Below are 16,305 nucleotides of genomic sequence, written 5' to 3' on the forward strand. Positions count from 1 at the left end.
CAATACACTTTTAAAAAGTTAAACTTGTACACTGAACAATAGGAAATGTAATTTCTGATGTAATTTGGACTACACCATCTATCAGTCTGAAGGATGCAAAAATCATACATTACAGACTGGGTATGACAATACTACTGTACACATAAAGTATACAGTAAGCATTATGCAGAGGTTCAATAGATAGCACTCAAGATAAAATGCTTTATGAGATTTCAGCAAAAGATTATACCCTGTGCAACCAGCAAAGCAGCCTTTCAGTGTTTAACAACACACTACAAAGAACAATCAAAAAATCAAAATCTATTTCCTGTACAGTGCAAATATAACTGACACATGAAGTACACAATCCTTTCTGAACAGGACAAAAAAACCCACAAAAAAATCAATTTCCTGCTTCTCACCAAGGATTTTAAAACAATTGAAAACAGCTGTCAAAATTCTTGTCCATAAATTCATTCTTGCTGCAAGTAAAATTCTCTGTGAAATAAAGGGTTTCAGTTACTCCAAGTCATTGGAAGTTTCAGTCACTGTTATCATGGTGTATTGCTTATACTAATGTTCACTTTTCAGCAGAACTCATGAGAAGCTAATAGGTAACAGCAGCAAGCAGGTAAGCACTTGCCCTTAGTGTTTTATGTCTGCAGGTCAAACAGGCTGTTCAGAGCAAAATCCCATGCTACAGAAAGATCACCAAAGACTTGTCAAGCAAAGGCTTTCACTCCCAACCCTAGTCAGAATACCTGCCATACCACCAATCCAACATTGCTCAAAAAGCCCTTAGAATCCTGCTGACCTGCTTTTATAATGGTCTTGAGTTTATTCTTAGAGAATAAGGGCACATTTATGATTACTTCCTCCCTACATGTTTCCCAACCGTCACCAAAATAATTTCAGGGATACTCCTTAGACCTGGGAATACATGGCCGGTACTGTGCAGTATATTTTAAGAGCATCACTATCACTTACATTCCAACTTTCTCAAATGGACCAGCTGAATCTAGAGCAAGTAGTCTATTTGTTACATGTTACAGAACAGCAGCAAATGACTTCTTTTGGTTTAGACAGCTGAGGTTGATAAACTGCATTATCCGAAAGTTCTAACTCCATTTCAAAACGTAGGAAAGTGCAGTTTGGTACTCCAATTTCACACCTGACTGAAAATTTCTGTGATTTTGCAGGTGATACATTAACTACTGATCATACAGAGACAAAGCAATATCCTGCTTCTGGAAGTTCATGACAAAACTAAGAGCAGTGGGCCTCAGAAGCTTAAAGCATCACAAGTTTTTCCGTTTCTAGTATTGTCTCTGCAAGGCAATCTTACACTCCTGTAAACTCTCACAGTAACAACTGCAATTCCTCAAACTTTCATAGCAGCGCTTCATAATCACTTAGTGCGAGCTCGAATGCCAGTAATACACAATGTAAGGTACAAATTAATTTAGCGATAATTTTAATGCAGCTCCAACTGACTTACTGTCTGGTATTAATTTACTATTTACACACAACACAGTTAACTCAGATCTGTGTGTCAGCTTTCCACACCAATGCCACCAGGCCACTCAGGCAATTTTGTCCCACCCACAGATCTCCAATCCCCTGTATCTGCAGTACACACGCTCCAGGCTTGGGAGTTTCTTTTTGCCCAAGAAGCAATGATCCACATAGTAGCACCTTCGCAGGCTTTCCAGTATCACAGAGCAGTGAAAAAAAGAATATTGGAAATCCCTCTTTCACGAACGCCTCCCAAGACAGCACACAGAGCTATTATTATAGCTACTATCTTCAAAACAAAATTCTACCTCTCCATGCTATGGCAAACTGAGATCAGAGGCACACAGGGCAAATCCCCAGTACCAATATTCCACTTCTCCAGCTGGAGACCTCCTTTGAGTAATACATACAAGCCTCTTTTTCAGTTCAGTGCAGAGATTATGGTCCTTTTCAAGACAAAGGTACTACCAAATGAAGAGTCAATAAAGGATTGTTTTAAATTAATCAGTTCAAAATTTGTGGTTTCAAGTATTTATGTATTTTCATGAATACTACGTTTCAGTGAAGTATGTAAAAAAAGGTGACAGATTTTCTGGTTAAGACCATTTATTTAACAAATAGATGAGTCTTTAAGATGAACTGGAGGCTGCAACAGCTGCTCTCTTGGGCTTCGGTGTGGTTCCCTCACGGAATCCATTCCTGCAAGTAGAAATATGGTTACCATTTTCTGAGAAGTTGATTCTTGCTCCGCATTATTTTCTGACACTCAGGTTTTAGATGAAGCTCACTAGATTTTTTCAATTTATCTTAATAATGCACTGAAATAAATACAGAGTTCACACATTCAGACCTTTTCAAAAAGAAACACATTATTAAAAATCTATCTACTCGAGCAACACTCAGTGGAAAGCAAGGTACAGCTGCACACTGGATGGTGTTTTATGGCTGTCACTGGAAAAGGATGAGCTAATCAAAACAAATGAACTGATACATCAACCACATTCACAACTGAGATTAAGTCTCTTACCTTTTGCTAATAAAGCTAATCTGCATTTTTATGACAACACTCCTGAATTACGTAGCATCTTTCATATAGCATTCTTGTGCGGTAGCCCAGAAGCTACAGAACCCCATAGGACTACACAAAATGGGAAACACAACACTCCCACTACCTCCCAAGTACAACTCAAAAGGTTTTTGCAACTCCGGATCTGATGTAATACCTAATTAACACCGACTGAACTCTAAATAAAGAGAGGGACCAGAAGTTGTTCCTGTCCTGAACTTTCTTCTGAGTGAGCAAATGGGGACTGGAGTGCATTTTGAGACTTATCTCAATAAACCTTTAGTGTAATCATCTATTTAACTGCATCACAAATAAGCAAAATACCACACAAATAATTTTTATATGTGAGCTTCTTACTACTGTAACATTTATGTTCTGTACTACCTTCGTTTAGTATAAACATTGTAATTTTTTACACACCCTTTGTCTTACCAGTAAGTTTTTATCTTCCAAAGAGAATAAAATGCAGACAACTATACAAACCACATTATTTCATGACATCATTAAGTGGTACTGAAACCAAATTGAAATGTTGACTTAGAATGGTGAATTTTGTCATTAAATGGTGTCTATGCAGGATTTCACAGCATGCTAGTCTGTAATAAAATGTTATACCTGAATCGACGGTAGACCTTTTTCAGGTGCCTCATGCGACCAGTACCAGTGGTGTTGCGTCTTTTAGCCTTTGCACTCCAGTTATCTAAAATATGTAAGACACGGTTATTTATCCACACCAAGTAATTTTGGTTGCAAGTCACATTTGCACGGTACAATTATTCAAGCTGACAAAAAAATTTACTATAATTGAAATCAGTTTCTGATTCATATACGCACAAATACTGCGTATTACCTAGCACATAGTTAAAGCATCATTAATTCGAAAAAAGGTCCAAACTGCAAAACAACGTTACACAAAGTTTTCCTCCTTGACTGGAAAACAAGTCAAACTACTGAAGAAAAAGTACACAATTTTTAAAACTACAGCCAATTAAAAGTTTGTTACTTACACTTTCTCTTACGCTTAGCAGGGTAACCACATTTCCCACAGGTCGATTTTTGCAGATGGTACGCCTTGGACCCACATCGACGACACAGGGTGTGTGTCTTATTTCGTCGCTTACCAAACGACGAGGTACCCTTCGTCTGAAAAGCATTTCAAGACATGAAAATATCACTAACACTTCCAAATCGCCAAACTAAACAAGCCTTAAAAACCCGAGCGCAAACCGAGTCCTATAAACACGTCAGAGGCACATTCAACTCTAAACCCCAACTCAGTTTTAATTACGAGTAGCCTCCATTTTCAGGACCCGCTGCCGCCATTCCTTATGTGCCCCCGCCCCTGTGCTGAAGCAAAACGCGCTGTGCCGGAGCCACGGCGCGCTTACATCGGCGCCTCTCTCCCCACACCCATCACCCTAAAGCAACAAACTGCTCTCTCCCGACGAAAAGTAACTCGCTTCACACGCAGCCGCCACACACTCACCCGTGGCGACCGAAACCCCTCCTGCTACGTTACCGCCCGGCGGCTCGGCCACGGCTGCAGCAGGTACGAAGCAGGAGTCCCCGGAGCGCCCGCGGCCCCACACCGCACCACGGCCTCCCTGCCCGGCCCGGGGCAGCAGCCGCGCCCGCCGCCAGCGCCCGCCGCCAGCCCCCGGCCTCAGCCCTGCCGTCCAGCCCGGCCACGGCACAGCGCGGAGCCTCTCCACGGAGCGGGCCCGCTGTGAGCGGTGGCTGGGGAGCACGGAGCGGGCCCGCTGTGAGGGGGCGTCTGGCGGACCCGGGCCGAGTCCTGCGTGAGGCGGCGCCTGGCGGCGGCAGAGCCCGGCCGGGCACAGCGCGGGGCACCTCAGGGGTGCAGCTCTACAGCAGTGTCCGCGGTGCCAGGCGAGTGGCTCAGCGCCAAGTCCTGATCCTGCTCACACTTACAGTCGAAGTTATTTTTACAGAATCACAGAATCACCAATTTTGGAAGAGATATACAAGACTATACAGTCCACCAGTCCACCCAGCGCTGCCCCTGTAACCCTAAAACCCCTAAACCACATCACCCAATGCCAAACACAGACGCCTATTGAATACCTCCAGGGAGAGCGATTCCACCACCTTCCAGGTAACTAATTTCTGCCCACCCGAGCACTGACAACATTTTTAACGTGAATCTCAGTTTCACACCATTTTCTATTCTGTCTGTAAGCACAGTAGAAGAGACTGGCCCTCACCACACTACACCTTCCTTTCAGGTACTTATAGAGAGCAATAGGTGTAATGGGTGAGTTTTTATGAGTGAAATTCAGGCACAGGGTACTCCTGCCTGTAATACATGAGTTTCAAAGTAAGCTGCCTTGAACAACAGGCTTTCCTGCGCTCTGTTTGTCCATGTCCTCCCCCAGACCCCTCCACAGTGCTGCACAGTCTGCCTGGGATCAAAAGCGTTGCAATGGACATCATGGGCACAGAAGAGGGAAGTGATGACAGCACCGAGCCTGGATCCAAGAAACATTCGGACATTTGGCATCAGGACAATGCTCTAGACTCAAGGAGTGATTCTTGAGGCTGTCTTATGCAGGGCCAAGAATTGGTTGATGATCCCTAGGGGTCCCTTCCAACTCAGCATGTTCTGTGATTCTCTGAAAATCTACTATTTAAATTCTCACATGCCTTCCTACTATGCACCTTCAGTAGGTTTACAATCTATACACAATTTTATCTTGAGAGAGTTCATTTCAGGGGAAATTGGAGAAATTTGTGTATACCTTATTACCAGATCATTACCTTGTCATCCCAAACAGAGCCAGAAATTGATGCTAAAGCCAGTTTATTTATCTTTGATTGTAGAATTACGCATCTTGTCTTACAGTACTTGATGAAAACATGTCTTTGTCTGGTAGGCTAGATCTCAGTCCTTGTTTACTGAGGAAAAATGCAGCTTTTCACAAGTCCATCTGTCTGGGCCAAGCAGAAGCCAACAAACTGTGAATAACCCACCCACTATGAATCAGTTGAACCCCTGTGACATGGAGCTCATTGGTCAAAAAACGGGGTAGTCCCATGCTACAGTCCCCAAATTAGTAAAGCTGTGTCTGACCTGCTGCATTTTCACTCCTGGACAAATCATGTTCATATGGTTGTCTAAATATTAATTTGTCCTCAGTTGTTTTGGAGTGTAGCCTCTTGTTGAATTCTTTAGGTGCTAATTTATGTAGTGGGAGGCATTTGACCTCTGCTAAGTTTGAGGGATGGGGGAAAAAGCCATTTTGACTTTAGCAGTATGGCTTCCAGACCCAAAAAGATGTGGCTCAGGCTATTCACTCAGTTCTCTCATTTTTGGGTGGCAATTTCTCTTTCTGAAATAACAGAAATCTTTGCTTGTATTAATTTTACCTCACATGAAATCCAGACATTCACCCCAACTATGGTCCTGCAGTAGTTAAAAAGGAGAGATTGGTTCCAAATGGTAAATCATCCCATCTTAAATTAGGTGTCTGAAGTAGGGTGAAGAAATGATCCTTGGGAGTAACCCTTCTTCCATGAATTCTAAGAGAGGACTAGGCAGACCCTTTAGGCTGGGCACATAGGTGGCTTAATTTAGGTAAAATTAATTTTACCCTGACTTGACTCAATGAATATATTTTATAGCAATTCTGTCTTCCTTACCAGAAATGGCAGCGTGCTGTGGATGAAATACCATTCAGAAAAAAAACCCAAAACAAACCACTTAACTCAAATGGTATGAATACATCCTACAGGCTGAAGTGGAGTCATCTTTCTCCCAGCAACATTGCTGTGTGCCTTTTATCTAGTGCGTCCTTTGCTCTTTCTTTCTCAGTAAATCTCAGAAATCTGGAAGATGGCATGGACATTGGACAGGTGCCATGGCAACGGCCTCCAAAGGAAGTCTGTTCGTTTGGCTGCCTGCAAGAATATGCAGGAATTATTCCTGTCCTTTGTGGGATAAAAATAATCTTTTTCATTTACATGTCTTCAAACCTGTTCAGAAAGAAAGACTGTTGCTATCATCATGCATTTCTCTTTAGTATTCAGGATTACTTTTAGGGTAGAGAATGGGCAGAGCTGTGGCTGACCCCGTACCCTTCCAGAAGGTCTTAGCTTGTGTGTAGCTCACAGGGGAGAAGAGTTCATTGTCCATTGCTCAGAACCCACAGGCTCATGTACTGGCAGCTGCTGAGCGGCACCAGTCTAAATTCAGCACTGACTAATTCATGCTGCTTCTTTGTTGCATAGGAAGCAATCAGAAATTTAGAAGGTGACATGTCTGGATTTCAGAACTGTCTTTTTGATATAGGACACAGGAGTCTGTCACTGAAGCTGGTATCCCGTCACATCTTCCGTGCAGCAATTTTGGTGCAGACAGGTTTGTTGATGGAAAAAAATACTTTGTTGTGCCAGCAAACAGTGATCCTATTAATCTTCTAGGCTAGGGTTTATTGAACACTATGTTCTGCACCATGTTCCTCAGCCTGGCTGATTTGGTTGGAGTTAAAACGCTGAAGTGAAAAAAATAGATATGCCTTTAGAAATAAGCCTTAAATTTAAGTCTAGTTCAAGGACAGGGAGACCAGAACCAGGACTGGGTAGGCATTAGAGAGGAAGGGTTGTGTGAGCCACAGATAACCTCAGTGGTATTTGTTTTTCTCAGGTTTGATGTCATGCCACTACATCACACCATCACTGGGGTGCAGTACGGCCATACATACCTGTGGTGTGACACAAAACAGAGGAGTTGAACTGGTTTTACTGAACTTGAACTGCTGAAAGGACTAGTGTGTAAAAATGAGCAACTGATATCCAAGCAAGTTCTGTGTAATGTCATCATATGGTGTGACTCGTTTGTGCATGTGTAGCACCCTTTGCTCAAGCAGGGAGGAGTTAAAGGGATGGGAATAAACCTTCATATATAGATGTTTGAAGGTAGTCAACACTAAATACTATCTTCAATTATCTTCAGTGGTGCAGACAGACTGAAGTCTTTATTTCTTAGTGTGGTCTTGTAGATCAAAGGCATGCCTTTCGGTATTCTCCTGAATATCAAACACTTCAACATAGGTAACAGCGTCTCAGGAATGTTACAGGAAAACTGAGGTATTCAAGGGCAACATTTTCATGAGGGTTGGTTTGGTTGCCTTTGTGTCTGGTTATCATCCTGATTTGCAGAGGTAAATATCTCAGTTGGAATTAGTGGGGAAGACACTGATTGTTTGTTACCTAGCAGGTGGAAGCAGCATAACTTCATCTGTATAATATCCAGATTCTTCAGTTTGAAAACTTTTGTATGCGAGTTTGAACCAGAAACATTGGTCACCACAAGATGGCAGTAGAGTTCAAGTAAAACCTTTTTACTAAACAACTCAGTAAAAACTCTCAAACAGTAACAGTATATTAGGTTAATAAATTGAAATATTAATTAATATTGTCTGTACAGTTCTTAATCTTTATGGCAATAACAGAAAATTTTAGCAAACAACAGTGCTTATGAATAAGGCTGTTGCATCCTGCTAAGAAACTAATAAGCATAATAGAAAAGTCTTTCTGTTTGTTTAAGATGAAAATGAATAAAAGAAAATTAAACAGCTGACATTGACTTCTGAAATTGCTTGTTAAAATATACTGGAAGTGATAAAAAATATTTTTTAATTACAATTCTATGGCAGCCTGCCAGTACCTAAAGGGTGCTTACAAGTAGGATGAAGGGAGACTTTTTACAAGGGCATGTAGTGGTAGGAGAAAGAGGAAAAAGCCTTAAGCTGAAGGAGGAAAAGGCCTTAAGCTGAAGAAAGGCAAGTTAAGATTAGGTATTAGTAAGAAATTATGTATTGTCAGAGCAGAGAAGCTGTGTGTGCCCCTTCCATGTAAGTGTTCAATACTGGGCTGGATGGGGCTGGCCTAGTAGAACATGTCTCTGCCTGTGGCAGGGAGGTGGAACAATATGATCTTTAAGGTTCCTTCAACCCTAACCATTCTGTTATTCTATTTTCACTCCTCAGTGTTATAAATGAGAAGCTTGACTAGGCCAATATTCAAGCAGCAATCAATTTATTAATTAATTGTGGTAAACTATGAGCAATACAGCACTGGGTACAGTGGGGGAAGTTCTCCCTGCAACTGCACACCGATAGTTGAGGCTTACAGGTATTTATAGGGGTACTCATAAGCTTTCTCAGCAGTTTCTATTCCCAATTTTTACATCACAATTCTATACACTATTGTGATTTAGTTTTTCTCAGGATGTATCCCAGAAAGGAGTATCCCCAGATGGTGGGGTCCAGCTTCCGAAAGAAGAAAGAAGTCTCCCAGCTGGTGAGGTCCAGATTCCAGATGTGGGTCCAGCTTTTAATTGCAAGGACTATAAATCTCATAACAGTGACGTCCAGCTTCCCTTGGTTGAAACTATCAATCCTTGAGTTGATGTTCATCTTCCTTTCTCAAGCTGCTTTTCACTGTTTTGTTAAGGCATAGAGATAAGCATGTTTCCTTTTTATATATTCTAAAGCTGTAGTTTCAAAGATCCTTACTACAAGCAGTATTCTAAAATTATACTTCAAAAGGTTATTATTGCAAAACTCTTCAAGGCTTAGCTACAAGCAGAAAGTTCCTGTCAAACAGCAACATCCTTAAAGCTTTAATTCAAATACTCCTAAATCAACTTAAGACTTATAAAGGTTAATTGCGAACAACGGGTAGGTTTAAAGGCCTCCTTCCATGCTTTATTTCCTCAGTAGTTTATTAGAATTCGTCTTCATAACTGTCCCATGCTTGACTTCCACACATGTTGCAATCACAAATACACATGTTACCTGTGTGTCCCTGACACAAAACACAACTTTGTATTTCACATCAGCATTAGAGAGAGAGACTAGATAATAGCCTTCAGACCACCTTGGGATTAGCACTAATACTTGTAGATCATGGCAAAAGCATGACTGCCATACAAACAAAGCAGGAAGAGCTCCCCACCCATTTCCTCTGCTGCCTTTAACCTTTATCTAAGAGTAGTTGCAGGGGGGATCCTGGTTTCTTCCCCGCTACAAAACACACTAGAATCTTTCCTGTTCCATCTGTCTAGGGGAACAGAGTGCATATTTCTTCTTAGCAGAGGTAGGAAAAAGCCTGGGAATGCTGGCTACACAGTGCAACAGAATTCAGAAAATTCAGAATTTTAAAATGACCATTTTTTTGTTTGTTTGGTTTTTTTTGCTTTGGTTCTGTTTAGTCTTGTTGTTTTTTGTTTTTTTTTTTTTCTTTCTGTTTAAGGCTTATGCTTAGCTACAGTACAGGGTTGTGAAGCTTTGTTGCACCAAATTCTCAGCAAGGATTTCCTTGTTTGCAGAGGTGGTTGCATGGCAGTTCAGGCTGAGCACCAAACAGGATGCATAGGAGAAAGCCACAAGTTCCTTTACAAGGTGACAGCCATTTACTTCTCAGTTCTATAACAACAAAATATTCTTGTAGGTATTATTTTGATAAAAAACAACCTTTCTTGATGTTGTCTTGTTTGACGCTGTTGTCTTAAAACTTTGTTGCATTATTCATGCAAAAATGTATGCACAGACAAGCCTGGAGCAAAGTTTTCATTGAGAAGGTACAAAAAGCATTTGAGCTACCACCTCTGGTATTGTAGTCTGAATCACATTCCAGGTGGAAATGCTTAGCTTCTAACCACATGCCTCTTACATTGCAGAAAATATTTTAGTGAGCTGTGAGGAAAATGTTTATACTAGTACATACTGCATAGTACGGGACTTAATTTTCCTTCAGATGGTTCTGGAATTTTTGAGAAAAGGCTGGTCAAATGATTGTCGGAAATGGCATAGATTTAGTGGATCTTTTAGTGGGAAGGAAAATAAGCTGGATGACCTTCTGAGGTTTCTTCCAGCTGTAGTTTTGTCATGCTGTGATTTCATAAAGGTCACTAACTATAGAGGCATAAGTGTATCTAATCTCTAAGGCTGTCATTTTCTCTGAAAAATGCATTTGACCAATTTTATACTTGGAAAAAAAAGGTCAGATCTTCATTAATTCTACTTTCAAATTTTGTCTACTTTTCTCGTAGTGATGGCTTTTTTTCTTGTGGTGGCTGGCCAAATAGGTGCTGTGTCCCCTTTCTTACATGCCCACCGACAGGCCTTCATTTTAAACATCCATCCTTTCCCCATGTTGTGCAAATCTCTGACTTGCATTTTTGGAGTTATTCTAAAGTGCATTAAACCCAAAAAATTTATTATTGAAAACAATTATATAACTGAAAAGAAAATATTAGTCATGATCCTGAGATTAGCTCAGTAGGTCAGAGCATGATGCTAATAACACCAAAGTTGTGGTTTTGATCCCTGTATGGGCCTGTAGGGGATAAGAGCTGGGCTCGATCATCCTTGTGGATCCTTTCCAACTCAGAATATTCTGTGTTACTTGTGTGTATCTTTCTGTGCAGACACATACACAGATGGTACACACTTAGCTGTTTTAAAAATGTTTTCTTTCCTTTCTTTTGTACTGAAAAAATATCAAAATTTGTCTCACTTATAGCTAGACACATCCTATACCTAAGCCCAGGCATTATGGTTGAAATTTGCTAACTTGGAAGCTGAATGTCTAAACATAACTTACAATGTCAATTCTTTTATATTTCCAAATGTTCTGTATGAATGATACATAGGCATAATCTTTGGAAAAGTACAGTATCAACTGGTTGGGAAAAAAACATCTCTTTCCTTCAGAAGTGTTGGGAGTAAAAGTCTTTGGTTATTTTACCCTCTTTTTATGTGGAATTAAATGCTTGGCTAGGTATATCTCCAGTATTATATTCCCTCCTTGTGTTTCTCAGCTATCCTATAAGTGCATATGTGAATGGCTATCTTTCATAATAGTCTGATTTTACTAAATGTGAATGATTTTACTTCTCACCACCCATTCCTTAGAACATGGGTTGATACTCTCTTCCTGGAAGTGCTGAAGAAATACAGAGACATGTCTTTTTACACTGCTTTCTGTCTCCCAAGGTAAACAGGTAGTTGAGTTTTACAGGACTCATCCAGGTTTGGCACCTGTTAGTGTTAAAAGAACTGCTACAGCATATACGTGGTAAATTTTCAAATTTTCCATGTATATTGCAATTAGAACTATCCACGTATGTGAGTAAATGCAAAGCTGTGCACAAAAATGTAAGGTATCTGATTTTCTTTAGGAAAAATCAATTTCTCACAAATATTTATTGTTTATAAGTTTCCAGTTTTACTTTAGATCTAATACTCAGGAAGAAGGATAAGTGTCTGCAGTAAAGCGGAAGGTCAAAGAATAGGGCATTGAAGAAAATTGAGGCACTCATGTTTGATCTGAAAACCAGCAAAATGAGCCTAAGATATTAGTTGTTTATATATGTATTTACTTTATCTTACATCTCACTTCAGGAGTCTTAAAGAATTTATGTTTTTCTTGCTCTAGGACTACTACAAATGATTGCTTTCCCTGGTCATCCTGTCCCTTCTCTAGAAATAAAATTATAAGCCCACTTTGAAGTATAAAACCCTGTCATTTGCTTAACACTCTTTACCCTTTATGAATTTGTGGGGGTTGATTTTCATTTTTGGATGTGAGACACAAGCTGTAAAAAAAAAGGCTTTGCAGTGGAACAGACAAATTTAAGTTTTATGTTTACTGAAGATAAAGGCTTATTCCTAAGTTCACTTTCCTTTTTCAAAATCACTGTTGCATTTTATTATTTTCACTGGCTGAGAACCGTCCCTAAGTACAAATGATTTGCTAACAAAGGTCAGCTCAGCTTTGCAGTTACAAATGCTATCTTCTGTTTATTCTGGAATGTTTTCCCTGTATCAGACATTTTCAGCTTTGCATTTACTGGAACTGAGGCATACTGGCTCCATCAGGGAATTCCCCTAACACCCATGTACAATTTCCCTCTTAACACTAATTCACTTTACCAAAAATAGAAGACAAAATAGTGCCTAACCTTATTAGTGTGTGTAAAGAGGACACAGAAAAGAAATTGAGCTTTTTGAACTTCTTTTTTGATCACAAAATGGAACTTACAATCCTGTGGCCGCAAGACGTGGATTAGACTAACACACCTAGCATGGGCAATCTTCCAGATGATGCAGGGCAAACTCAGCTTCTCCAGCAGATGGTGGTGAATATGCCATTATGTACAGTTTCAGATTTGGGTTATCCCTTTAGTTAGTCCTTGTTAACTAATTGCACATTTTTGAGCAGAGCTTGAATATACGTTAGAATGATACGTAGCCAAAAAATGTCTGCTCAAAAAGGGAAAAATGTCTGAGAGAATGTTGCACTGTGTAAAGGTCACAAAACTGTGACAAGTCTAAGCCTACTTACTGTAGCCCTCCCAGTAGCAATATTGGTAATTTACTTTTTCTGCTCTGTATCTCGACCATTTTACAAGTTTGTAATTGACCTCAGTGCAAAACTGACCACCAACCTTTCTCAGGGTACCTTTCTCATGGATGGCACATGCTTTTACATGGAAGTATTTCCTGTCCTGGTGTCCCAACTTAAAGCCCAAATGGCAACTAAGCCCCATGCGGCTGTTTGCTCACCCCACACCAGTGGGATTGAGGAGCGAATTGGAAGGGTAAAAGCCTGCAATCTCGTGGTCTAAGATAAAGAGGGTTTAACTGGGGAAATGCTGTGCAAACAAGCAGAGCTAAATAAGGAATTCTTTCACAGCTACACATGACCAGGTAGGTGTTCAGCCATCTCCAGGAGAGCAGAGCCCCATCAAACATCAAGGCTATGTCTTGTAAAGACAAACATCATCACTCCAAATGTTCCCCAGTACCACCTTCTTCTCCCCTCTTTATGTACTGAGCATGATGTCATATGGTCTGGAATATTCCTTGGGTCAGCTGTTGCAGCTGTGCCTCTTCCCAACCTCCAACAAGCCCCAGTTACCTTGCCAGCATGGCAGTAGGAAAAGCAGAAAGGGCCTTGGCTGTTTGCAATCCCTGCTCAACAATAATAACATCTTTGTATTGTCAACCCTGTGTTCAGCACAAATCCAAAGCAGCCCTGTACTAGCCACTGTGAAAAAAATTAACTCTACCCCAGCACACCTGCTTTCATTACTGTCTCAGAAGACCAAATATGTATTCCCCAATAAATGAGCAGAATTGTGTACCTCTCTTACCATGAAGCCCCACAAAGGATGAATCAGGAGGCTTCCTTTTCTGTTGCTATCACAAACCTTATATTTTACATTCCTTCATTGGAATTATCAGTATTTATATCTTTTTAAAAAAATAATTTATAAAAATCTCAAAGTTATTTGCTAATTCTGAAAAGTTTGGAGATTGCTGTTTGCTGAATACTTTTTTCTAGCTATTAGAAGTTCTACAGAGCCTCCACCTATATTAGAAATACCATACTTTTGATTACTTTCATGGTGGTCTTTCAACCAAATAAGCACAGAATGGGATGTCTTCTCAGGCTAAGTGGGGACAAGTCCAATCTCCAGAAATGAAGTTTCTTTCAGAGATGTTTAGTGGTATGGTCTCCACTCTCAGATAAAGCATGTCCTATTTATGTAACTCCAACTAATCAAAACTTACATAAAAGTAATTGGATGGCTGGATAGGAAGAATTTTTTCTGAGAATTTTATATCTGGAAATAAAAAAGTACATCATTAATATGGTCACAGTGACCCTGTGCTTCAGTCCTGCTCCTTTTAACTGAACTGCAAGTACACAAAGAAACCAGAATAACTCGCTGCACTTATAAGCTTGTTGTCGAAAAAATAGCAAATGTTGAGCACATCTAAACTTCTCTGGGCTCAGGTGAATCTCTGCAACTGCATTATCCCTTTCTTATTACTGGTACACGTTTTCAATTATCACAGTCTGAGGGTGGTTGTATGCACAGCCAGTCCAGAATGAGGGAGGGCCGGAGTCAAGGCTGTGTCACTTCTGTTTCTACACAATGCGCTGCATCTCTGTTGCCTCTATGAAAGTTTGCAAAACCTTACTTTATCTGTTGAACTTTGTTTCCAGATGGAAAATATCCACAAAAGCTTATTCCAGGAAGTTTCACAGTAGCAGTTAGGGTTAATTACTGACTTCTCAAGTAAGCTGAGAAAATGAAAATGAATTTCAGATGATCCTAAAAATGCTGTAGTTCAAAAAGATATCCTAATAAGATCTGTTTCTTTGAAGTCCTGCCTTCCTTTTGTTCCCCAGCTCTCCTTTATGGGAAAGGAGTTCTGCTCATTGGAAAACATTTTTAAGATTTTAATTTCAAGATACTTGGAAATGTTCAGAGGGAGACTAATGGACTTTGATGAAAGATTTTGTTCAAGGTTTGGTGCTTGAGGGATTTTAGCTTTTCAGCTAGTTACAATAATAAGTCTAGAATATATTCACTGATTCAGAAAGAACCAGAAATATAAAAGCATGGCCAAGGTTGCTAATGCTTGATATTTGACATTCTATTCATTCTACACAGAGATCAGAAAGAGTTGGTATTTTAAAAAGCATAAAGACCTCAGGCCAGAAGAGATCTGTATTATCAGTGTGAGATACTGCTCTCTCAGGCAGTCATATAAAGCACCTAATGAATTTATTAAACTGTAGGAACTAAACTTAGGGTAAACAATGTAGAAAAATACCAGAAAAAGTCAACAAAAACTGAAATAATTGGATTATTTTGAAAAACTAGCTATCTTTGGGCCTGAGGAGTAATTGCTTAGAACAGGGTCTGCAGTCCTCACTGTAGTTTAACCTCTAATACATACCTTTATACGCTGTGTGTGGTTCTGTGTCACTATTAGCACAAATGGAATAATACTTTCACTCTAGCCTGTTTCATGTGACTCCTCCTGTGTTAGCATGTTTAAAGTGCTAAAATCATAATACCAGCCCTCTGGTTCATTAAATTCACCTGTTTTATGTAGGTGTGCTGTTGCTGGACACACAAGAGCACATAGCTCTGCGTAGACACAGTACCTCTGCTTCTGCACACAGCTGGCAGGTGAGCTCTCAGAAGAGCTTGTGCAGAAGCCCTTGATCCCTGTGAGCTCTGTGGACAAGATTTTCAAGCTGAGAAGGACTCAGAGCGGATCTAAGCTTGCTCCCAACCCTTGGTGATGAAGACCATTGAAAATCCCTCTCATGTTTACTAGCCATACTTTGTTTGCTGTCATCTCCCCAGACAGACGGTCTGAATCTGAGCAGTTTTGTCAGCCAGAAGGTAGAATGTCTCAGGGAGGCAATTATTAGTAACAGTAGCAATGAAAGATAAATGTTCACCTTCAATGAACAGCTAAATCAGGCCTATCTAGGCAACTGATTGCTAGATAGTATGGTGCATTTGGATGACACAGTCCTGTACAGGGGAATCCTTGGAAGCAGTGAGCACTATCTGCTAGTTTAGGATGAGCAGAAAACAGAAGAGTTTGTGCAAGGGGGTGGTTCACTGGCACTTGAGCAGATGCAGTGGCTAGCTGCATCTGCAAACAGAAAGTTCTCCTCTTGCCCTCCTTATTTTCCCACTTTCCTCCTCTTTTGCCCTATCTCTTGTTTCTGTGACTGTGTATGTTTTTACCCTCTCCATGGGTCTGTTGCTCGCTGGACCTTTCTGGGAGACGACCTACCTCATAAAAACAGCTCAAACCCACCCAGATTTTTTTCCCCTGGATTCATTTTCTGCTATTATGATAAATTGAACTGGCTCAGAGAGGACTGAAGTGTGCCAAAGG

General features: G+C 40.4%; 1 protein-coding gene across 1 annotated transcript; it reads right to left on the reverse strand.

Annotated features, from left to right (window-relative positions):
* Positions 1–2,082: 2,082 nt before the first annotated feature.
* Positions 2,083–3,715, reverse strand: RPL37 (ribosomal protein L37; the record flags this gene model as incomplete). The annotated part of the gene is made up of 3 exons (XM_041472583.1): positions 2,083–2,193; positions 3,176–3,260; positions 3,568–3,715. Coding segments are annotated over 3 exons (303 nt in total), but the record flags the coding sequence as incomplete, so codon positions are not given.
* Positions 3,716–16,305: the final 12,590 nt, after the last annotated feature.

Source organism: Pyrgilauda ruficollis, unplaced genomic scaffold (assembly GCF_017590135.1).
Source record: "Pyrgilauda ruficollis isolate IOZ18807 unplaced genomic scaffold, ASM1759013v1 scaffold108, whole genome shotgun sequence".
Lineage (NCBI taxonomy): Eukaryota > Metazoa > Chordata > Aves > Passeriformes > Passeridae > Pyrgilauda > Pyrgilauda ruficollis.